General features: G+C 40.2%; 1 protein-coding gene across 1 annotated transcript; it reads right to left on the bottom strand.

Annotated features, from left to right (window-relative positions):
* Positions 1 to 251: 251 nt before the first annotated feature.
* Positions 252 to 24,155, bottom strand: LOC755086 (breast cancer 1, early onset). The gene is given in 16 exon segments (XM_011683914.2): positions 252 to 2,091; positions 3,274 to 3,405; positions 5,160 to 5,339; positions 6,609 to 6,686; positions 7,489 to 7,579; positions 8,117 to 9,211; positions 9,787 to 9,887; positions 10,612 to 12,447; positions 12,450 to 12,794; positions 12,797 to 16,149; positions 16,708 to 16,945; positions 17,432 to 17,520; positions 18,013 to 18,093; positions 18,765 to 18,818; positions 19,628 to 19,763; positions 24,034 to 24,155. Coding segments are annotated over 15 exon segments (7,911 nt in total). The 5' UTR covers positions 19,702 to 19,763; positions 24,034 to 24,155; the 3' UTR covers positions 252 to 1,927.

Genomic DNA, 24,155 nt, shown 5'->3' with positions numbered 1-24,155 from the left:
AGGCGGAAAATCTGGATCTCAAAATTAACATTTTTGAGAGATGATTACTGCATGCCCCAGACATGTTTTGAAGAGGGAAGTTGTTATATTTGATCAGTAAGGCTTCCCCTTCGCAATGATATGAATTTTGCATCAATTCAAAACACTTTAGTTTCTTCAGGCAACTACTTTAAATGAGCTCATAGCCCTTTACCAGATTATAGACCTCACAACTAAACTCAATCAGATAAAAGACAAGTACCACAAAAATGAATTTGTTAAATCAAATTTTTTAATGTAAAAAAAGGAAATGCATAATTTCATTTATGCTTAGTGCTTTCTTTAAGGCCAATTATGTTATACATATGTACACTATCATACAAAATTATAAAGAAATCATTTCACTGGAGGCAAATATGACAAATTAAAAATGAGATGAAATTAGGAAACTAGTAACCATTCATCTGTATTATTCATGATAAATAAAACAGAATCAGTTTTACTAAAATGCCAATTAAACCCCCCCCCCCCCCAAAAAAAAAAAAAAAAAAAAAAAAATTGCAATGGGTTTTACAATCCAATTTTCTTGAATGACTTATTAGTGATGAGCGTAGTTGGCTTTACTTTTTGGTTTAAAGCAAACTGAGAATTGCAGAAAATATAATACGCATGTGTCCTTGTAGTAATAAGTCGGGTGCCTGCAAGCACGTTACTGCTATAGACGATTTATAGCTCTTACTACTTGCTACTTGCAGACAGCTGACGAATATTCAAATTCATTGATATCTTCTTCAATATATGCTCAGAATTGACATCACCTTACGTACAAAGTGTTAACGTATTTTAATAATACAAACATCAGATATATACACATGTATATGTTGCTATATCAGGTATGGGTTATGCAAGCCTTGGGATAACCAAGGGCAGCCACCTTAGAAGAGTAATGCAAATAGTATAAACATGTCTGTAAGCTAGTAAGTCTGCTAAATGACTGAAATTATGCTTGTATGTTTGTCTTGCATCAATACAAAATAACTTGTAAGCGTAATAGTCAATATCATTGTACGTGTAATGTCATTTTAACTTATTATTTTTTAATAAAAAAAATATTTCATGCCGATATATGTGTACTTATCTCAACGACTTATAAGAAAATATTAGATATTGGTGTATAGTGATAATACATTTTTGCACATAACATATATATATGTGGATGAAATGAAAGCGTTAATATGCATATGCGGTCAAAAGCAACAGCTTTACTATGTATACTAAACCTTAGAAGACATAGCAGGGAGGCATAATATGAGGTTTCTAATAAGATAAATAATTGAAGAAATGGTCCATCGTTTCTCCGAAGCTTTCATACTGTATAATCTACTGAGCAGGCAGTCTTCACTGATTATCATCACTATGAAGGTCTATGATTGGCTGATCTCTAGTTGGGGTGGCGTAATCAGATAGAAGACAAGTTTTGATTGGTTGATACTTATGATGGGCTATGCTGTCAAAGATCAACTCACCGAAGATCAGTGATCATCATCACTATCAGAGTTTCACTATTGAGGTCTATGATTGGCTGATTTGTCATGGGGCTGGTAGGATCAGATATGAGGTACTCTGTGATTGGCTGATTCTTATAAAGGGCTATACTGTCTAACACCCACTCTTTAGGTATCACTGATCATCATCACTAACAAGGTCTATGGTTGGTTGATCTGTCATGGGGCTGGTGAAATCAGTCAAAAGGTACTCTGTGATTGGCTGACTCTTATAAAGGGCTATACTGTCTAACACCCACTCTTTAGGTATCACTGATCATCATCACTATCAAGGTCTATGGTTGGCTGATCTGTCATGGGGCTGGTAAAATCAGTTAAAAGGTAATCTGTGATTGGTTGACTCTTATAAAGGACTATAATGTCTAACACCCACTCTTTAGGTATCACTGATCATCATCACTATCAAGATCTATGGTTGGCTGATCTGTCATGGGGCTGGTGAAATCAGTTAAAAGGTAATCTGTGATTGGCTGACTCTTATAAAGGGCTATACTGTCCAACACCCACTCTCTCGAAATCACAGGAACTCTGAACTTTCTCTGCAGACCTAAAATGGAAAGACACACAAAGAATATTACAAAATCAATCTGATATACATGTATTAACCAGAACTAACCTACATTCTATATATAAAGTTTTAAATGTAAACATTCAAGATTCTGGTGATATGGAACAATGAAGGGAACCCATCGTAGCAGTTTCAAATACATTTCTACTAAAAATTAGTTATTAGTTTTTCTTTCAAAGTTTGAATTTACATGGTAGACTAATCCTGACAGATTAATTGTCTTTGTAGATAACATTTCCTTGGCACCAAACTTTGTCTTGTAAAAAAGCAATTTGTCTCAAATCACATAATTTTGATTTCAATTGTGGTGTATTCTACACTTCTTTTCCTCTCTGTCTGTCTCTCTTTTACTCCTTTTATTGCTATCTCTGTCTGTTGGTCTGTCCGTCTGTCTCTTGCTCTCCTTTCATCTCTATCTCTGTCTGCCTATCTCTCTCTCTCTCTATCCTTTTATCTCTATCCCTCCCTCAGTTTGCCTGTCTCTGTCTGTTTGTCTCTCTCTCCCTCAACCTGTCTGTCTCCCTCTTAAAATATGTTTATGTAATTTCTTTTTCTATGAGCAGGACCTAATGTATTCAAGCGTGACTGTCTTTTTAAGGTCCTTCCATCTGCAAACGTTTTCTTCCATTGTACATTACACATACCGTAGTTATATAGTTACATAGTCGCATCAATATGCCTACCGTATACAGTCAAACCTGCTTTAGACACCTGTCTACAAGGACCACATTTTTTGTTTCCCATGAAAATGGTTTCTCATTCAAACATGCACTGAAGGAACCTGTCTACAAAGACCACCTGTCTATAAAGACCACTTTTTGTGTTTCCCTTGGGTGGTCGCTATAGACAGGTTTGACTGTATATCAAACATTCATGTATTTATACATGTATATATTTGCCTTTGAGTGGAATAAAAACTATAACTGAACTGAGCTGAACATTCTCTTCTTCTGGGACCCGTTTCACAAAGCCTTTTTTCGATGACAAATGTCCAAAATCAGTGACAAAATTGCTGATAACCAATATCAGAAGCAAGGATTTCAGTAGCTTATAACAAAAACTGTAATTTGTCAATGATGACAAGTTTTGTGAAATGGGGGCCCTGGAGAACAAAACTGGGTCGATTGCATGTTTGAATGAATTAGTTTCAAAGAGTCTTACCTTGGTAGTTTCTGTCTGTGTCTAGGTTGGGTTCTACGACGATGAAGGCCTTCCTACCGGGGTTGTAGGGAAAGAGAGATGGATGCTGGACTGTGGAGGCACCACACATCTCACACAGACCTACTAGCTGATCTATAGGGGTAGAGAGAGGGAGGGAGAAAGAGGGAGGGAGGGAGAGAGAAAGAGAGAGAGAGAGGGAGAGGAGAGAGAGAGAGAGAGAGAGAGAGAGAGAGAGAGAGAGAGAGAGAGAGAGAGAGAGAGAGAGAGAGAGAGAGAGAGAGAGAGAGAGAGAGAGAGAGAGAGAGGGAGGGAGGGAGGGAGGGAGGGAGGGAGAGAAAGAGGGAGGGAGGGAGAGAGAGAGAGAGAGAGAGAGAGAGAGGGAGGAGAGAAAGAGAGAGGCAAATAAAGACTGGAATTAAAAGACATTTCAAATTTCTTAAAATTAAATCTACAAAATTGTGAAGAAAAGAAGAAAATCACAGATCACGCAATATGGACAAAAAGAAGAAGAATAAAATAGATGCAAAGTCACGCGCATTGACTGCAATTAAGACTCCCTTCTGACGTTACATAACATTTTGCAGGGACAAAGCTCTCTAATACAGGATATGAATTCACTGGGCTGTACACTTCGCTTTCTCATCATGTGTGTGTGCGTGTGTGATGTACATGTAGTTGGGTTTATACAGACACGTATTTTGGAACTGGTGTTAAACATCACCAGCGCATCCAAAAGATAATAATGGGGTTAAATCTTAGGCTGTTTTTATTGCCATACCAAAGACAGGACCACTGAACCTACACTCATCTGCTAATTCATCTTTTGCCCAATAGGCTATTTTCATATAGGTGTTTTTGTGAAGAGCCTTGATGTAAATTATTTCATTCACCTGTTACCAATAGTTGTATTTCAATAGTCTGAACGGTAATTGCATACACTAGTTGCTGCTAGGTAGAACAAACAAAATGGCTTGCTCTACCTAACAAGATGTTATAAACTAGTATGCAATTTGCATACTGACTATTGAAATACAATTTGTTGTAACAGGTCAAGGAAATATTTCCTATCAAGGCACTTCACTGAGACGTATGAATCAAATTTGGTTACATTACGAAATTGGCCTATTAACATTGAATCTTGTACGAGGGCTATACTTAGCTGTCGAAATACAGAGGGCATCCTGGGGGGGGGGGGGGGGGGGGGGGGGGGTTGTTTCACAAAGATCCTAAGTTGGACTTAACAATTATGGGAAGCCGTTAGCATCTATGAAAATATAAGTAATTTTAAAAGGCATACAATTTGATTTAAACCATTCATATTAGCTATTATCAAGGAGATTTCGTGTTCTCGATGTGGAATTCATAAATGGTCTAAAATACTTGAATTTCCACTTTTGAATATATTTTAAGGCTACAAATGGCTCTCTATAATTTTTAAGTCCAACTTAGAGTTAAAGAGAAGGTTGAGTTCTGGGAAGAGGTGAAAAATAATGTGTGAGCGTTATCATCGTTATTATGCAAATGTGGAAGAACATCAGATCAAAAATGTTGCCTGAAAAGCATGGCTCTTCAAATGCTTTAAAATTCTAGATATGACATGCAACAGCATAAAAACTTCCTGATTTTTATGCCACATGTTTGTGTAGTCCCATATACTTATTTCTGTGTACAGTGCTTGTAACTTGACCAAGGCTGGGCCGAATTTCTTATCATTTTGATGATTCCAGAACCTTGCAGTACACACCAATACTTGTATGCTAGATGATCAACCTTTTCTGATCGATTCCACACCATTTATTTCACAGTGCAATCCCATGACCAGAACTCAACTCTATCTTTAAGTTCGACTTAGGATCTTTGTGAAACACTCCCCTGTTCTGTCTTACCTTTGTTGAGTCCAGTAAACGGTCCTATGCAGCATAGATCAAATTTAGCCATGAAGCCTGGTCCTTCCACAGTCCTGGCCCTCTTGGGTCCGTGATGGTCCTCACCATTCACCACGTCACCTCTGACCTCATAGTCTTCCTCCGCCAGGATTTTTCTTGCTTTCAGGCTATCATGAACCCCTGTCAGGAGATGAACGTACGATTGTGGTTACAAATATTCAAAACAAATACAAAAACAAACTTTTTCTGTTGAAATCTGCTGCTCATTAAAGTGACAAAATAAACAATATTTGCGTTCATGGAGACAAAGACTAATTGGTAAAATATAAAACATTTAAAAAATGACTAATACTTCACATATTCCAACAACTACTCTCTGGGCAATTTTTAACACTAAATTTTTTTTATTTGTCTCTTAACCAAATACTACACCATACCTGCCAACATTTGAAAATGAGAATTAAGAATTTTTAGCACGGTATGTCTTAGAAAATAAGAAATCTGTACCCTTAACAGGCGTTCGCACATGCAGCGGCAGTGTTACTGGCAATATGCGGTAAATCTGTGCAAAAAAGCGAATACGAATTCGCTGCTCAATCATGCAGCCCTTCAACGCACGCAATACGTGAACTCTCACATCGCGGCATATGATAAAACAAGCTTAATTTGGATTAAGCAACACACACAAAAAAAAAATTGGGGGGTCCTAAAAATCCAGAAAAAACAGAATATTCCGGATTATTCGGAAGGGTTGGCTACACATGTCTTTACCAAACCCCAATGCTAAACTGATTTAACTGAACCTATAAGCCAAATGCAACCCAAGCCACTTTATTGATGACAAAATCAGCCCCAAAGAAACGATGAATCACCTATCACTAACTAGATGTAGAAATAATAATTTGGAAACTTGAAGAATACACACATAATGCAATAAATTCATTTTGATCAGGGTCCCATTGCACAAAACTTACCATTGATAGTAACTTTGCCATCAATGGTAACTACATGTACCATGGAAACCTTGGTTTTGATTGGCTGTTGAGCCCTGTTACCATGGCAGTTACCATCAATGGTAAGTTTAATGCAGCGGGCCCAGTTCTATTGCAATCTTGTATGAAAGAAATATAGAGGTAAGGATTATAAATTGGAAAAGAAGGAAACTTGGGAATTAAGGGGTAGAAAAAGAAGACAAGTGACAATACCAATGCTAATGATTCAGTACACTTCTCAATGTATATACAGTCAAACCTGCTTTAGTGACCACCTGTCTACAAGGACCACATTTTTTGTTTCCTTTGAAAATGGGTTTCTCATTGAAACATGTACTAAAGGAACCTGTACATAAAGACCACCTGCCTATAAAGACCACTTTTCTTGTCTCCCTTGGGTGGTACTTATAGACAGGTTTCACTGTTTATTGAATTGAATGTGTAACCATATACTTACATTGAAAGCTAACGATCCATGCACGAGCTGCAATGCCTTGGAAATATTTTAGAGTACGCTCGCAAACTAGGGAAGAATCTGTGGATATATATTTGACAAGCATATACATGTATTCAATACAGTTTCAGAAAATTGATGTATGAAGCTAAATCAGTATGGTCTTGATTTTGTTTTCTGCTCTTGCTTTTACCTTCAAAATAGTATTTAGTTCACCGAGCTCTGTTATTGTAAGTTTACAATAAGCATTTAAGAATATGATATTCTTTCTTTCTGTTACCTGGTACTTGTACATGGAAAGCAAATAAACAAATGGTCTTCTAAAAATGCATTAACTGTCTCCAACAAAAGAGTATGACTATAAATATCAAGATGAAAATTAAATGACATCTACATGTAACAGTCATTGGGATACGAGTGTGTGAGTGTGTTTAATTGGTTCGTGTAGAAGTGTATCAATCAGAACTGATTTTTTATGTCTAGGATCAACCCTTAATGTCACCATCCAAATGGCGCGACGAAGTTTCGAACATGGGTCCTAACAGAGTCCGTTTGTAGGCGAAGACAGAGAACGGATCGTACTGCGGACATTTCCGCTAGACCAACTCACATCTTACACTTACACACATCTTACAGATTTTATCACTATGATGTGTAAAAGGCTTCATTCAGTGATACATTTAAAAGCTGTCTGTACTAGTTTGGCCAGAAGGGATTAGACCACCAGCGAAGTGACTGACAGGTGGCTGTCTCATCAACTCAGCTCTCAATTAACATAAGAAAAAGAGGATCATGGGGGACCAACAGGCACCGATTGGGGAAGTTTTCTATATAGAGGGAGCAAGTAGCTACAAGTAGTACAGTGGGGCTTTAAATCACTCACCTGTCTTGACGATGACGTGAGTGGTGTTGGCGTTGAAGGCACTGGCAAAACGACAGTTGGCTAGCTGACTTGTCAGTTGCTCGACTTGACGCTGTAGGAGGGGACAAAGACATAACTTTTTGAATGAGATTGCATCTCTTTACTAATATTCATCCACCTATGTTTTAGTAATATTGGTTGCTGATATATCATCATGATTTCATTTATTAATGTCATCATGCACACACAAAAAAGAAAATTGGAGTCTATCTGCAGATTTGGTAACTAGTAGTAGGCTATGCAAAGATTTTAAACATAATTGTAAATTGACCTTTGATCATGATGTAATCATTTAAAAATCTAATCAAGTCATCTACAAATGCAAAGATAACATATCAAAAGTTCTTATTTTTATGCCACTTGAAATATTTGAGATTTTTCAAGTGAATTGCGTATGTTTCTAACACAATTACCCCCAAAAATGTATTCAACACATCCAAATTGGGATGAAATTTGAAAATGTGTTTTTAGAGATATTACAAAAACAAAGTCATATCTATGATCCTCATGTAAATGGCCTCATTAAAATTGATCCAGTGAGTCTGTAACTCAGGATCTATGCAAGAACACATACAAAGATAATACTTACCAGTTCTAATCTATTCAGACCAGTAGCGATGAGGGACATGGGTCGAGAGGAAGGTCTAGGACTTGGACCTGGTCCTGCTTCAGGAGTTCTCAGAGACTGATCTCCAGACCTTCTCTCAGAGTGGGCGGGTGACCTCTGAGTCTTCATAGAGACATCCACTGGGCTTGGTACCGAGGAGGCCCCAGGGGTTCTTCCAGGTGTCAGTCGGTCTTGCAGGGTGCGAAACTTGGGGGTCTGATGGCCCCGAGGAGTGGCGATTCCTGGGGTGCCGTGACCCCTTCCTTGTTGTGTCTTAGACAGTGACCTTCCACTGGCTGATGCTCTACTGGAACTGAGTGTTGGAGTTGTTCTTGAAGGAGGTGTAACGGAATGAACAGTTTTACGTTCTTCAACTGTCCTACCGACTGAGTTTGATCTCGACTTTGCTGGTGAGTTCACCCTATCTTGAATTAAGTCCCCATCGCTGTCCACACTGTCTACTCTTCTCTTCTTGGAGCTTGTTCTCGACGCCCCTGCCCTAGGTGAAGAAGAATTCCTAGATGACTTGCATGAAACCATGGCAACATCATCATCACTCCCATCATCATTACCAGAGGCATCCTTCGGGTCGTCCTCTATCCGTCTCTTCTTCGTAGTGACCTTCTTAGAGCTACTCTTTCGGTACTGCTCCACCATACTGGTGACGGAGCGGATACTGTCCGACATCGACAACGACGATGATGCCTTCCTGACGGTGCTCGGTGACAAGGGTGGAGGAGGAGACGGAGATCTTGGTTCAATCATGTCCTTCTCATCATCCATCTCGTCCTCTTCGTCTGAGGTTTCCAGCGCTTTGCTTCTACGCTTTGTCCTTCCTGGGCTACTTTGTCGAGACCTTGCCGAGTTGTTTTGCTTCTTTGAAGCAGGAGTGGATGCCCCTTCTGTTTCTTCGACGATGAAACCTTGGGGACTCTCCTCCGCCTCCACCTTCTCTTCCTCGTCTTCATCATTAGTATCATCGTGGCTCCTGCTCCCTCTCTCTCTGGCCAGTGCTGCATGCAGCTCTGCCATCTGCTCCTCGAGGGCCTCCATGTCTTCACGAGTCTTCTCTTGTTGCTGCCAAGCAAACAACAAAGACATTTTTCTGAATATAAATTGATGCCCTTAATACAGGGATGCCATTTAGAACTGATCAGGGGGCCTGAAAATCACCTAAAATGAGCTATTTTGTACACAAAAAAGCCTAAACTAAGGTCTGAAAATAACTTGACAGGGCCTAAAAATTGGCATCCCTGCCTTAATAGCAATTCCATCTGTAATAGCATATATCCATCCATTAAAAACATTTTCTGAGTCTAGGACAACTGCTCCCTTGAATATCACCCAAGAAAACTATTCCCCTGCCCACTCGACAACTATATCTCCATAATTAAGACAAATACAGCCCCCGACTACATCTCAAACAAATACTGTACCCCCCTAAATTCAATAGCTTTCTGATTTTGATATACCATGCATTTTCCCTCCATCACTGACTCGGTAATCTCAAGGCAAATAGAAGTGAAGTCATTAAAAATAAATGACCGGCAACCAGGAATCTTGACAGAGCACTTGTTAAAACTTATGACTATCAAAGTGTCAGAGGATCATTCGACCTTTGACCTTTGTATTATTACAGTTACCATTCCTACCTGTGTGTTCATGATCTCACTCTGACTGGAGGGAATAGATGAAGCACTGGTGAGGTTCATGTGATGACTGGCACAACTATCTTCGGAACTCACAGACCCTCCTGGAATCAAGAACAACAATCACTCGTGAAAATCACTAGGGTTATAATCTGCAAGGGCTACTATGATTTAATATAAATCTGGGACCTGTCTTACATAGAGTTGATATCAATCGGAACTTATTTGCGATTGATATAAATTGCAACTATGTACATGAGAGAAAGGAGACTGCAAACTTGCGATTGATTTGGATCAACTCTTTGTAAGACGGGGCCCAGGTTGTATGTCAGCAGATTTTATGAATTACAACGAACTGGCTAAATTGTGATTGAGTAGTGGCTGTTTAAAGAGCATGACCCCCTTCCTGTTTCTTGATTCTTTGGTGCTTCTCATGTACAGGTGTATACATAATCTTTTAAAAAGTTGGTAGTGACTTAAAAAAGAATCAGTTGTCACAGAATCTAATGAAATTTAAACAGAATGTTAAAACCTCAGAATAGATTTTAGCAAAACAAATTTGACAATGTTTGATTCCTGTATGATTAAAAAAGGAAACATTTAGGATCACAAATAAGGTGAACTACAACACCGTTATGCTGGCCCACGATGTCTGATATTCTTAAATTCAAAGCATTGAAGTTTTTAGACTTTTGCAAAATCCTTTAAACAACTTCTTATAGATTTTTAAAAATTTAGAACTGCAACCTTGTGTATTATTTTGTCAACAAATTTTACAAATTCTGTTCTTGAACCTTTCTTGTAGAAAATCTGACTAAAAATATTTACCATATGCTCCATGGCTAAGGTGAGGACCTGTGTGGTCTCCGAAGAGTACCATGGGGTTGTCCTCATCATCATCTTCAACTTTCTCTACAGGTTTCTGGACCGAGGTCTGCAAAAAGGAACATGGTATCAGTTCATCATCACTTTCATCTTCCTCATCTCTTGCAACTTGAACCATTCTCCGAGACTTCCTGCGTTTCTGTCTCCCGATAAAGCCCTCCTCCTCTTCCTCCTCCTCATCATCGTCATCATCACTTACATCGTCTGTGATCACCTGCTTTCTCCGTCTAATGGTCGTTTTCGGTATTTCATCGCTTTCGTTCGAGGATTTGATGGGAGGTTCTGATTGTGTGTCTCCAATAATCTGAGATGTTACCTTCCTACATGTCTTACTTCGTGGTCCATTCAGCCTCAAGTCACAAACTGAAGGCTCCCTAGGCGACAACTCAGGGTGCTCGGAGGCAACTTCCTGATCTCCACCTTGAACAGTCACAACATTCTGGTCTCTAGCACTTTTCTCTCTTCGATCCACTGACCCACGTTTTCGTTTTACAGGAGTGTCCGCTATGCTTTTGTCTTCAGTCTGAGACCGAGGTACTTTGTTTCTCTTTCTGGACACAACAGTCGGCGTCTCCATGACGAGACTCTTTGACCGAACAAAGTCCTGTTCTTTGGTGGTATCTTCACTGGGACACAGGAGAGAACTCATATCAGGTTCCAACTCTTCCTGTGCCTTCTTTTTCTTTGGTATTGCTTTTGAGAGTCCACTTGTATGAAGAAAGGACGACATGCGGGACTTGGACATGTCATGACAAGGAGGGGTGGGTGGTATGAGGGCTTCAGTTTCCTCATATTGACAACTGCCTTGTGACATCATTGCATCCTTTGTTTCATCAATCTCATCGGGTACATTAAGATTTTGAGATTTTCTTGTAGATCTTGGTGTTTCCTTCTGCATTACCTGCTGAAATTGTGATGCATTACCAGATGGCTTTTCTGAATTATCTAGATCACTTGAGCTACAAGTATCTTTTGCATTAAGGTCCTTGGACAGAAGCAGAATCTCTGCATTCATGCTCTGGGATTCTTCAATTCCCTTGGCTCCCTGATTACCAGCTGTTTCTTCCTCGTCAAACATATCCCTGGACTCCTCGTCGAAATTGCAGGTGTCCAAGGATCTGTTGCACTCCTGAGACGCTTCCTTCTCGGCCAAGGACATTCCAATGCTTTCATCAACAACGGTGATGCATTCTTGAGGTGGAGTGCTAATTCTTTGTTCGATTTCCTGTTCCTCCTTTGCAGTATTACTCATAGCAGACTCATTTCGTGGCTGGACCATATCTCTTGATTGTCTTGCACTTCTTCGTAGCACCCTAGGTGAAGACCCTGGTGTGCGCTGAGGATTCTCTGGCCCTTCATGCAGGGTTTTCTTTGACTGCAGTTGGAATGCTCTGGCAGAAATGATGACATCTGATGACCGTTCATTCATTTCAGATGCACCTTGTGTTGTCGGGATTGCACTGCCATCCGATACTAACCAATCTGATTTGGTAGATATCTTGTTCCTTCTACTGGAAGAACGTCTTCCACCTCTAAGGCTTGAGGCCTCGTTGCAATTGCCATCAAAATCACCACCTGGATTGGATGGACTAGGCTGCACAACTGGTTCCTCAACATCGCTACCTCGAATAGGACTCTGAGTGGTGAGTCTACCACCACTGCGGCTTTTCCTTTTCAACGTCAATGATGATTTACTTGCAACTGACACCACAGTCTCCTGAGAAGTATAAGCACAAGATGGAGATTCTTTTTCAGAATCTTCTATATTCTTGACAGCACTTTTCTATTGCTCTGGCTGTCAGATAAAGGTAGGGACTTACTTTTCTTTCTTGTCATTGGACTTGCTGTCTGTTGAGATGTCAAGGTTTCATCTGCAACTTCTAATGTCTTGCTATCCTGAGGTGACTTAGATCCCTTCCTGACCGACCTTTGACAGGAAGGTGACTTCATGTTTTCAACAAAATCTATGTCTTCATCAGCTTCACATGTTTCTTTATGACTAGGTGCTTCTGGATCCTTTTGATATTGGTTGGCCTCTTTTGTCAGGTTTGATTTGTTTGAAGATGCAGTAGGTTGCTCGAGACTATCAGGAATTATTTGAATGTTCTGACTTGGCAGAGTGGCTTTCTCTTTGAAGCTGGAGCAGATGGACTTGCATCAATAGTGAATGTCTTTCGTTTCCTACGGGATATTCTCCTTGTTGGTCTGCTATTACCTGACCCTGAAGAAGTCTGAACCCCTTGCAAGTCACTGCCACCACAGGCTTCCTTTAGACCATCAACCTGTTGTATAGCTCCCGGTGAAGTCTGCATGGCAGGCTCCTTGACAATATCACCATCTGGTGTGTGCAGATTGCTTCCTTGTCTCCCATCCTCGGAAGCTTTCCTCTTTGATTGCTTCAGAGGCAGTAGCAGGGATTCGCTTGGCTGGGAGTTCAAATCAAGAGAAACTGGAAACGATCCTGAGGTCTTTGTCTGTGAAATGATTGTCACACTTGCTTGACTTGCCTGCTGCGCTGAGGAGCTTGAACCCGATAGTACTGTCAGGACCTCATCAGGCTTCTTGCTCAAGCAAACATCTACTTCTGTTTGCACCTGATCAGAAGCTGTGCCACTGCTGTTTCCACTGGGGCCTGGAGAAATTCCCAAATCAGGATTTTGTTGACTGGACATTGAAGGCAGAATACATTCCATAATGGACATCTCATCATCAAGAGGAGGCTTTTGTTGTTTTTTAGGAGGACTGTTAACATCTTTCTTAGCTGATGACCCTCCTGTTGATGGTTCAAACTCTTTCTCCAAAGCTCCATCTGGGTCTTCATATTCGTCGCTATCGATTTCCAAGTCAATGGACTCTGTAGTATCTGATCCTCTGCACTTTTTAGGACTGACTTCATCGTTGTCAACTTTGGGAATGTCCTCAGTATAAAGAGGCAGAGATGCTTGAGTTGGTACTTCAACTTCAACGTTCTCTCCTGCTTCTCTCTCTGCTCGCTCAATGGCTGGCAAACTTAATTCTGCTTCATTAGCCACATCACCTGCACCACATAGTTCTCTCACAACTCCTCTTATTCTTTCTGGATCTGTCTCATTTTGTTGAACTTCTTCTGATACCTTAGCTTTCTTCTTCTTCTCCACTCTACCAGACAACACTTCTTCAGGAACATTGTTGTTGCTGTTAGGAGGCCCTGGATGAGAACCACGTTTAGACCTTCTCAATGATGGGGTCAACCGTTGGGATGATTTGCTTTCAGGGGTGCAGTCATCTGCAGGTTGTTGATTCATGGAGCTCTTAGTATCCTCTACTTTCCCTGGCCTTGATGATTCCAAATTCTGCTCTTGACATTCTACCTCGACGATTCCAGTTTTGGGAGACAGTTCTCCCTCAAGACTCTTCTTTCCTTTGGGTTGGTCTAAAATAAAGGGAGTCTCAGGAATTGTCAAAACTCTTGCTTCAGGAGTGTCATTCTGTAAGACTTCACCATTCTGATCCTTTGCATGGATATTTCTCTGAATTCCTGGAGAAGCTTTTCTTTTATCAGAGGCTGAAGCCTTCCTTTTATCTGCTCCAGTACTAGTTCTTTCTTTAACAGTTGTTTTGACAGGAACTCTTTTGAGATTTTGAGTTTCAAATGAATCAATATCAATTGTTTCATTAGATTCTTTCTGCTGATTTTCTTGGACATGGCCTTTAGATTTCCTGACAGGTATACTCTCAGGAACCTTCTCAATGGTAAGTTTACCCTTCCTCCTTCGGGATGATCTTCCACCAGTTTCAGTGGGTTCACCTTTGAGATGCTCTGGCTCGGTGCCGAACTGACGGGCCAGCTCAAGAGCTAGCTCCCAGTCGCTCTTGATTGTGGCAGCTTTCGATTCCTTTCTCGCAGCTGCTGATTCCTTCTTTGCAGCTTTGGCCTGTTCCTTGAAGTTTTCTTCCATGCGCTGCTTCACGGTTCTACGTCTGGGGGGAGATTCTTTGTCCACATTCTTTGTGGATGTATTCATAGTTGAATCTTCAATGTCATGGATGTCTTCTTCACCTCCTGCATGATCCAGTGTCCTCTTTTCTTCTCTTGATTCTTTGTTGAGTCTACCTGAATGACGTCTGCCATTTCTACTCTCTAATACTCCTGTTTTATCTCTCTTTTGGGGAGTAAGTTTCATTTGGTTAATTTGGTCTTCTTTTGATTTTGATTCCTCAACTGGTTCTGACTGATCTACAATGGTGATTACTTTGGGGAGGACTTCTGGGGTACATTTGCCTTCCTCCAAAGGCAAACTCTCGTAATTTACATCATCACTTCCTTGATCGGTTCCTTGAGTAACAAGAATGTCTGAGTGTTCTTCTGAATTTTCTGCCCCCTCTTTCTCCTCTTCTTCTCCATCATCATCAGACTCATCACTTCCTGCATTCTTACTGACCAGCCAGTCTAGGATCCTATCCTGTGGATCGAGAGGCGGACTCTTGTCCACCCCATTCTTTACTTTGCCATAGGTAGTGGCAAAGACCCTTCTTCCATGATTCTTGTTGATCACTACCGGCTGGGAGTCGATCATCATCCCTCCTTCAGATGACTGCTGGCTCCCTTGGATATTGCCACCAGCTCCCCTTGGTCTTCTGATGACCACAACAGGTGTAATAGGTAGAGGATGTTTTATCAGGTTCCGTTCCACATGTGGGACCTTCTCTTGAGCATTACCATTAGTTTTGAGACAGTTACCACCTTCGTTGTCAAGACGAGCAACAGTATCATCCATGACTACATCTGCACTATCCATAAGGTCAACATCTTCAATGATGGCTGTGGGAGTTTCATCCTCCTTTGCGAGATGGGTATGTGATTCCTTACCTCCATTCTTAAGATGACTGGATGTTCGAGTTGCATTCTGTCCCTTTGAGTTGGCTTTAGCAATAAGCTTCACACCCTCATCTACAGTCTTGCTTTGGTTTATTGCACTCTCTTGATCGCTTTCAGAGCAGCTACTGGCACTCCTATGATCCCTCTTTGGAGCTCCCAGTTTTGTAAACCTCCCGTTCCTGATTGGAAATTCCTTCTTTCCATTCTGATTCTTCTTTCTCCCAGCTTTCTTTTTCACTTTCCGTGGGGTGCGCTGGCTGGGCACAAACTCATACGGATCTTGATCCCCTTCTTTAGGATTGTTCACTTGGCCAAGGACTCTAGGTGCAGGCACCACAAAGATTTCTGAATCTGCAGGAGTCGTCAGATTCTGAGATATATTTGGTTGACTGTCAAGTATACGACTCCCTTTTTCCTCGGGATGTCCAGAATTGATTGGAAGTAGATTGATTTCATTATTTAGCCGGTTTAACTCGTTGCTGTAGCCGGAGATGATATCCCTACGGCTGGTTAGGGGTGCAGCGTTTAGAGCGGCCAGAAGATCCTCTGCCTCTTTCTCCAATTCTTGATCATCATCATGGTAACCCTTTTTGCCACCGGTCTTCAGTCTTGGGAAGGATGAACTGTGTTTTTAAAAAAGAATGTGCGGATGGCTGACAGTTAGAAATATACAGGACATTCATTATATATTGACTAAACTGCCTATATTAAACGCAAAAACCATTTTCATGTGCTTTTCGTTTACAAAATGCAAATTCATCCTATGACAAATGCCCCTTGAAATCCAAAATGACTACCACATTTTAGCAATTATAAGATATCACAAAACTGTGAAAAACTGAACTAAAGTTTCCCCAATACTCAAAAAATTTGAACAAAATCCCTGCATTTTCTAAGAAACGGTACTTAACCGACTTTAAAAACTTCTGAAAACCCATGTCTAACATTTACATTATGTGTTTAATGACTAAAGAACAGTGCTTTGTATCCATTGGAAATTGTGATGTGTAAATCCATTTTCTCCTTCTTTTTCTTCTTATTATTAGTACTGTAATGGCGCTAGTGAAAGTCACTATCCTCCTTTTTTATTCATTACATAACATAAACAGACATAAGTGGAAATTGTATGCAGCTTTGACAAGTTGCCTATAGATTAGAAGATGCTCATTTTGGGGGCTCACCTGATGTTAGTATGACCAACTAGAGGAAGCTCGAAAGCATCACTGTCGCTGGATTCACTGTCATCTCGATACACACTCACAGTCTCGGCAGCTTTCCTTTTGGTCTTTCGCACGTTGCCAGCTCGCCCTTGACCTTTGACCTTGGAAGATATTTGACCTTTCGCCTTCTTCTGAGGCGTCGGCTCTCTGGGCTTCGGGTCGGGCTGGGAGAAGAGGACTGGACCTCGTGGTGGAGAACCTACAAAGTGATTGGATGACACACATGAGTTATCACTTCAAGGGATTTGACCTAATATTATATTTAAACAATTTCATGGGGCTACTTTTCAAGCTTGTTTGCATGGAAATAACACTATTAATTTGTTTCGCATTGATCTCTATGCAAATTATCGGGGGCTCTTTTAAGTCTTTTTGGCATTTTGGGGACCACTTCGCCCCAAGACCCTGTGTATTTTTTTCCCTGGACCTTAAACCGTTAGTGCGGTGATGACAGTCTGGGCTATGGGACAGCTCAAAAGAGAGAGGATGGAAAATAGGTATGTACAAAACTGATATGGTATCATCTAGATATATTTGCTACAGTGTAGGACGAAAAAAATACATAATTTGTCATTCAAACCTTAGAATATGAAAAAAGGTTATGTGATGACTATTAATGTGAAAATGGGGCAAAGCAATATAGGGCGTTTAGATGAAGAGATCGGAGAATGAAGATGTGACTCACATCGTAATCCCGAGTCCTCTTCCACGGCAGTAATGACGGAGCGTACAGCTTTCACGATCCCATCCAACTGCTCATTCTTGGTCAAGCTCCTGTTTGGAAAAGAACAATAATTCCATCACATCAACTTTAAGCAAATCAATAAACAAGAGCATAAATATGGTAAATTAGTAATGCTATAATGAAAACAAGAAATACATTGAAACCGGTGTACCTCTATAACGACTGCTCATAGGAGACAAGAAATGCAATGTCAACAAGCCGGTGGGCTTTAAAGCCCCACTGCACTACTTATAGCTACTTGCGCCCTCTATATAGCAAACGATGCCTAATCAGTGACCATTGGTCCCCCATGGTCCCCTTTTTCTTATGTTTATTGAGAGCTGATTTGATGATAACCACCCGTCAGTGACCATGCAGGGAGGTCTAATCCCTCCTGGCCAAACTAGTGCAGCTAGGCTTTAAGTTCAGTTCTCTTAAATACAGGTTTCAAAGAGAAGGTGAACAAACAAATACAGGTGGGCGCTAGAGCAGGTTTCACTCATATCGGGATAAACAAGACAAAAGGAATTTTGAGGGCTCACCTTTTAGTGATGACAATCTTACATAGAGGGCAGCGTGCAGAAGGCTTACTGGAACTCTGCAACAACGCTAGAACACAGAAGCTAAACAATATCAAAGAAACAAAAACATGATTATATTTTGTTGACAAAACCTTTCAAAAAAAAGTGACTAGCGGTTACTGAATGAAATAGGTATGTAAGAATAGGTACAGTATGTAAGTAATACAGTCAAACCTGCTTTAGTGACCACCTGTCTACAAAGGCCACATTTGTTGTTTACCTTGAAAATGGATTCTCATTGAATCATGTACTAAAGGATCCTGTCTACAAAACCACCTGTCTTCAAAGGCCACTTTTTTGTGTTTCCCTTGGGTGGTCGCTATAGGCAGGTTTGACTGTAATTAAATCACGTTGTTGAGTTTGCAAATTGTTTTAATTTTCAAATAAGATTAGAATTTAGACTGTACGCAAGAAATGATTTACATATTGGCAACATTTTGTGATAACATCTTGCAATTTCAACACCATTCAGCACTTCTCAGCTTGACTTTCTTGCTTACTTTTCTTTTGGGCTAGAGACAATTGTCAACCTCATCCCACTTTTTTTGTTTCAAGTCAAAATTTTCATTTTTTTGTTATGATGTTAAACTTTTATCAAATAAATTTTTTCCTTCTTCAAAACATTTGTAGATTATTTTAAGTTAGATTTGGGGCAAAGCTTTTAAAATGTTTAAAACACACCATACCAGTGTTTGGGGGTAAGAGTCACTTACTTGCAGAATTGATGATCACACTTTGTTGAAACAGGATCCTGAAGCAAGTCCAAACTGTAAGTAAACAAAAATAAAATCAAACAAAATTGGTTTTAGAGGCTAGAACAGCTAGTTAAAATAAACACAGACCTACCAGAATGTGTAACTCATTACATACTCTATCACTGTGCTACCAACTTTGCCCTTTGTATAAGTGGCTTGTCATCATTAAGCATCAACTAGTCCAAATGTAGTCCTAATCCAAGGACAAGGTATAAGGATCTATATGCTGAAAGAGCTCTCGTAAAAATTGATTTTTTTTTTTTTTAATTTAATTTTTTTATCTGTAAGTTGTAACGTGCCATTTAAGCCCATCCACGGTAAAATTGGCTCTTTCTTTAAAAAAAAATACAACAAAGGCAGAGATGCCAGCCACAAAAAACAGACTGAATATCCTTTAAAAAAATCAGATTTTCATGAAAACTTGACACTTCTACTGGCCCGTTGGCCCTGGGCCAGTAAAATTCCAATTTTTTTTTTATACTGGCAAGAACTTAAGTGTAAAACGTTTGCTCATTCATTAACATTTAATGAGAAAATTGTAAACCAAAGTTTCTGTCAGGGTTGCGTGGGTTTACTTGTACCGGTACATGTTTCTATGCGATTCCACGGTTTTTATAGGTAAAAAAAAAAAAAAAATTGTTGAAAAATGAAGAAAAAAAAAAAATTGTATTTCAAGAGACGAATTGTATTATCGTATTTCACTCTTATTATCGTACTGGTTGGCACCTCTGCAAAGGTAACTCCCAAAAGATCCTTCATGACATGATGAATTTAAAAAAAAAGGTGATATTTTGTTACATCTGTAATGTGACTTCACTTACCAAATTGAACACTCCAAGTTTTTCTGCATCAACCCGATGCTGTCTGTGATTTTCTTCAGTCTGACTTCAGCCATGTTTGCTCGCCTTCATCTCAATGCAAGCCTTTACTGAATCCTCATCACTCCCACATTCAGCTCTATAAAATGGAGTAGTAGAAGAACAAAGGAATTTCACAGATTTTAAACGTTTTTGGATATTTGTGAATTTTCAATTGAAGGGTCACAAATTTAAAGGGAATTTCAACCGCAATAGCAAACTACACTAGAAGCAGACTGGTGAAAGTTTGTGAATGAAATTGGACAAACAATGAAGTAGAAGAAGAAAAAGAAGAAGCTAAAAGGAGGAGAAGAAGTACGGTAGTAGAAGAAGAAAAAAAGGAAGAAAAAAGGACTATTTTTTTTCTAGTGTTGGCCAATATCCCTTGCATTGAATTCTCACATCGAATTGCCAAAAATGACAGCACTTACATGTAGCATGCACACTCCTTAATTTCAAATAATTCTTTTCCCCCGATCCGAGCGGGGGAGCTAGGGAGTGTGGGAGAGGGTTCCACCTCCCGGAGTATACTTAGAGAATTGTTTTGGTTTGGAATTGTTAGGTACTATGCCTACAGTATTTTGGAAAGTTTGAATGAAATTGGACAAACAATGAGAAACTTGTGAATTTTTAGAAGTTGTATCACTATACATGTAGGTATGAGCTCTTCTGTCTTCGAATTTGCCAAGTTCTTTATGCCTCTGTGATGTAGTGGCAGACAGGAGAGTCATGGAGCGAACTTTGAGACATTTTGCAAGGTAAGTCGTGTGCAGGAATGGATGATTACTATCACATTTCAGAGTTTGTACACAAACTTTTTTGCACAGGCATATGGATGCCAATTCAGGCTTGGTGATATCAAAATCGTATTATCCTCAATCCAAGGCCAGGCCTACATGTAGGTCAGGCATGGACCTCCCGGTTAGATAAATCTTGGCATAATTTCTTAATGTTAAATTTGTTACACCTAAACAAATTGATATGATACCAATAACACAAAAGTACACAAAACTTGGCCAAACTTAATCCCTAATTTTGATATTTTACCGGATGCATTTCCGATGTATTTATATCCCTAAATTATCTCCATGCTTCGGTTCCACCTACCAACTTGACTACTTCAATTCGTTTAATGGTCCCTTTTCAGGAAATTATGGGTCAAGATCGACATCCATGAAGAAAATCTTGCAGCCGGGTTGCGTCTCTTGTAGTTTACGCCGAAGGCAAAATGATTTAGATTTCACCCAGAGAAGTGTACTGTGTTGAAAATTGGCAGGTCCCCCTCAAGTTATGATTATCGCATGAAGAATGGCAATGAAACTACAATCCTGAAAGAATCTAAAGTGGAAAGGGATCTCGGTGTGCTTGTCGATTCTAAGCTGACCTTCAAAGACCACATATCCCATGTTATATCCCTGGGTCTACAAATGTAACAGGCTACTGGGGGTGATACGAAGATCATTCGCAAACATGGACACGGACACTTTCAAACTCTTGTACATAGGCCTTGTAAGGTCTGTCTTGGAGTACGGACAAGCTGCATGGTCACCATACAGGATAGGTGAACAAAAGAGACTTGAAAGCGTCCAACAAAGAGCTACAAAGATGGTACCTAGACTGAAGAATCTTCCATACGAAACACGTCTGAGATACCTGAAGCTACCGTCTCTTGCCCATCGCAGAAAGAGAGGAGATATGATTGATGTTTACAAGTACATGTACCTCCATGGCTTATACACCACTCAGACAAACCTACTACATTTATGCAAGGAAAACAGAACACGAGGCCATACTCTGAAACTAGAGAAGACATATTCACATCTCGACATCAGGAAATTCTTTTTCTCGAATAGAGTAGTGGACACATGGAATAGCCTATCTGAAGAAGTGGTTAATGCCCCATCTGTAAATGCCTTCAAAAACAAACTCGATAACTATTGGAAGAATTCACCTTCAGTATATGACTTTGAAAGTAAATAGAAGAATGCAGAACTATTCCACCCTCCACACACACACCTCGACACGAAACCACAACAAACAGAAGTATTGATGCAAAGGAATTCAATCGATCGATGAACAGGCTCTGTCCTACCAACATCGATGGATTAAAGTAAAGTAAGTAAGTAAGTAAGTAAAGATTATAACGGAAAAACTGTGCACGAGCTACGAGTTCGTAATGAAAAGGGACCATTAAACGGATTGAAGTAGTCAAGTTGGTAAGTGGAACCGAAGTAGTTAAGCATGTAGATAATTTAGGGATACCGTATAAATACATCGGAATCCATGAAGAAAATCTTGCAGCCGGGTTGCGTCTCTTGTAGTCTACGCCGAAGGCAAAATGATTATAACGGAAAAACTGTGCACAAGCTACGAGTTCGTAATGAAAAGGGACCATTAAACGGATTGAAGTAGTCAAGTTGGTAAGTGGAACCGAAGTAGTTAAGCATGTAGATAATTTAGGGATAATGAATAGGGTAGAGTGCCCAGTATTCGGTCACTTAAGGGGAAATCACTAATATTTTGAATTCTTACCTCTTTTATTTGGCAATCTACCCATCAAAAGAAAAGAAATTTATTCCTCTAACAGGATTTTATAGTCACTTAAAATATAGAATAATGATAAGCAAAATACTTCCGAAAGAAGACGGAGCATTTTTCTGCCCAGAATTCGGTCACGCGATTTGTGCGTGGTATCTCCGTTGCCAAAGAGCGAAGCGTATTTGCGCACTATTTTCACACAATTGCGCGATAAAGCACTGAATTTCAATGCGTTGATAGCCTATAATCTAGGCGGAGTGCCGAGCTTTTTTCTTTGCTGCTATCTAGACTAACCCTAAGCAGAACGTCTGATACGGCGAGACTACGAACCGTGAGTCGCGAAGCGGCTCACCGCCTATACTGTAATCACTGGTCTAGCTTTAGTCATTGTTTTTTTTATTATCGACCATGAATCCGTGGCAGTTTTTCGTACGAAAAAACCTCATGAATACGAAATGAACTCAACCAATCAGAAACACGTATGGAGAAGAGTCTATGCATATGCATATTATAAATCACGTGACATTACGTCATTTTCTTCATCCGAGATGGCGGGTAGTTCATGCGACGACGATCTTCTGCGAGAAAGTTTATCATATGCGGCCAACAAACTAGGCATTCCTAATGGAAAATTCAGAGAACTGCAGGAATCCGCTATTCGTAGCGTTATTGAAGCCGGCAGGTATATTTTTGTTACATTACCTACTGGTTTCGGAAAGAGTGCAATATACCGTGCAATATACCAAGCAATCCCCTTGAATCCCTCGAACGTAACATAGGTGTACCTTATTTGGTAGGGCTGTTGAATGATTCATAGATCTGCCATTTTGAATATAGACCCTATATGAATATTGATTAGCTAGACCAGTAATTATAGGCGGTGAGCCGCTTCGCGACTCACGGTTCGTAGTCTCGCCGTATCAGACGTTCTGCTTAGGGTTAGTCTAGCAGCAAAGAAAAAAGCTCGGCACTCCGCCTAGATTATAGGCTAATGCGCGCGTTGACCGAATACTGGCCGAGCGATACCGCATGGCAAGGGTATCGTTTAACTTTAAATACCTCTCGCACATCGGCAAATGCGTCATTTGCAAATTCACTGCGATGGAGTGAACACGGAAGTGATTCTCTTCACACACATACTAAATTCATTGCGACAGCACACGCAGTTGTTTCGCAATAGACTTCTACATATGGCTATGCATGTTAGCGCATGTGCTAAGACTAAGAGAACGCAGAAGTGCAGAAAGTCTTGCGACACTGACCAATTTTGAGCTAAGTTGGAGATCTTTCCGGGGCCCTAAATCTGATTTAATTTTGAGAGTTAAGAAAAGTTGTTCAGCTGCTTGATTTGTGCAAGTTTTGTGGCTCGCAAATTATTTTTAAAATTGTTACAGCTGTCGAAACGGCTGTCTGACCGAATACATGCACCGTCTGTCTGCAGATCTCTCTCTGTCTCTGTTCAATTTATCCCTTTTTAACAAAATTGATCATTGCAGTGATACCATCTAGCCATAGTCAGGGCTATTTGTACGAACCACACACTCAGACAGTCTCATGACTCAACTCTCGATCTCAGCTCAGCTCAGCTCGAGTGATGAGGCGAGCGGAGACACTATCCACGTCCACGATCACGCCCGGCCAACCCAACCCCAGCCGCGCCCGTACGCAATGCGTGCCAAAGGCAAAGTCAGAGTGTCCGACAGCTCGACAGGCGATATAGTCTACTCCCGGAAAGGCAAGAGCAATGTCAACAGAGACGTGGTTTATTTCCTGTATTTCACAGAGATTTAGAACATAAATATTCAACAATTATAAAAGGTGATTTTACATACCATAATATCTAATAGCTGAAATGTTGTTTGGCTTTTCGTCAGGCAGCTGGACTTTACACGCACAGTTCTAAGCCATAGTTTCATAATATCATATCTTCGCGCGGTAATTCTGTTGCCGATTT

This window comes from Strongylocentrotus purpuratus, unplaced genomic scaffold (genome assembly GCF_000002235.5).
Source record: "Strongylocentrotus purpuratus isolate Spur 01 unplaced genomic scaffold, Spur_5.0 spur5_contig_848, whole genome shotgun sequence".
Taxonomy (NCBI): domain Eukaryota; kingdom Metazoa; phylum Echinodermata; class Echinoidea; order Camarodonta; family Strongylocentrotidae; genus Strongylocentrotus; species Strongylocentrotus purpuratus.
Note: the sequence above shows the minus strand (reverse complement) of the source record. Positions and strands in the feature narration are given on the sequence as shown.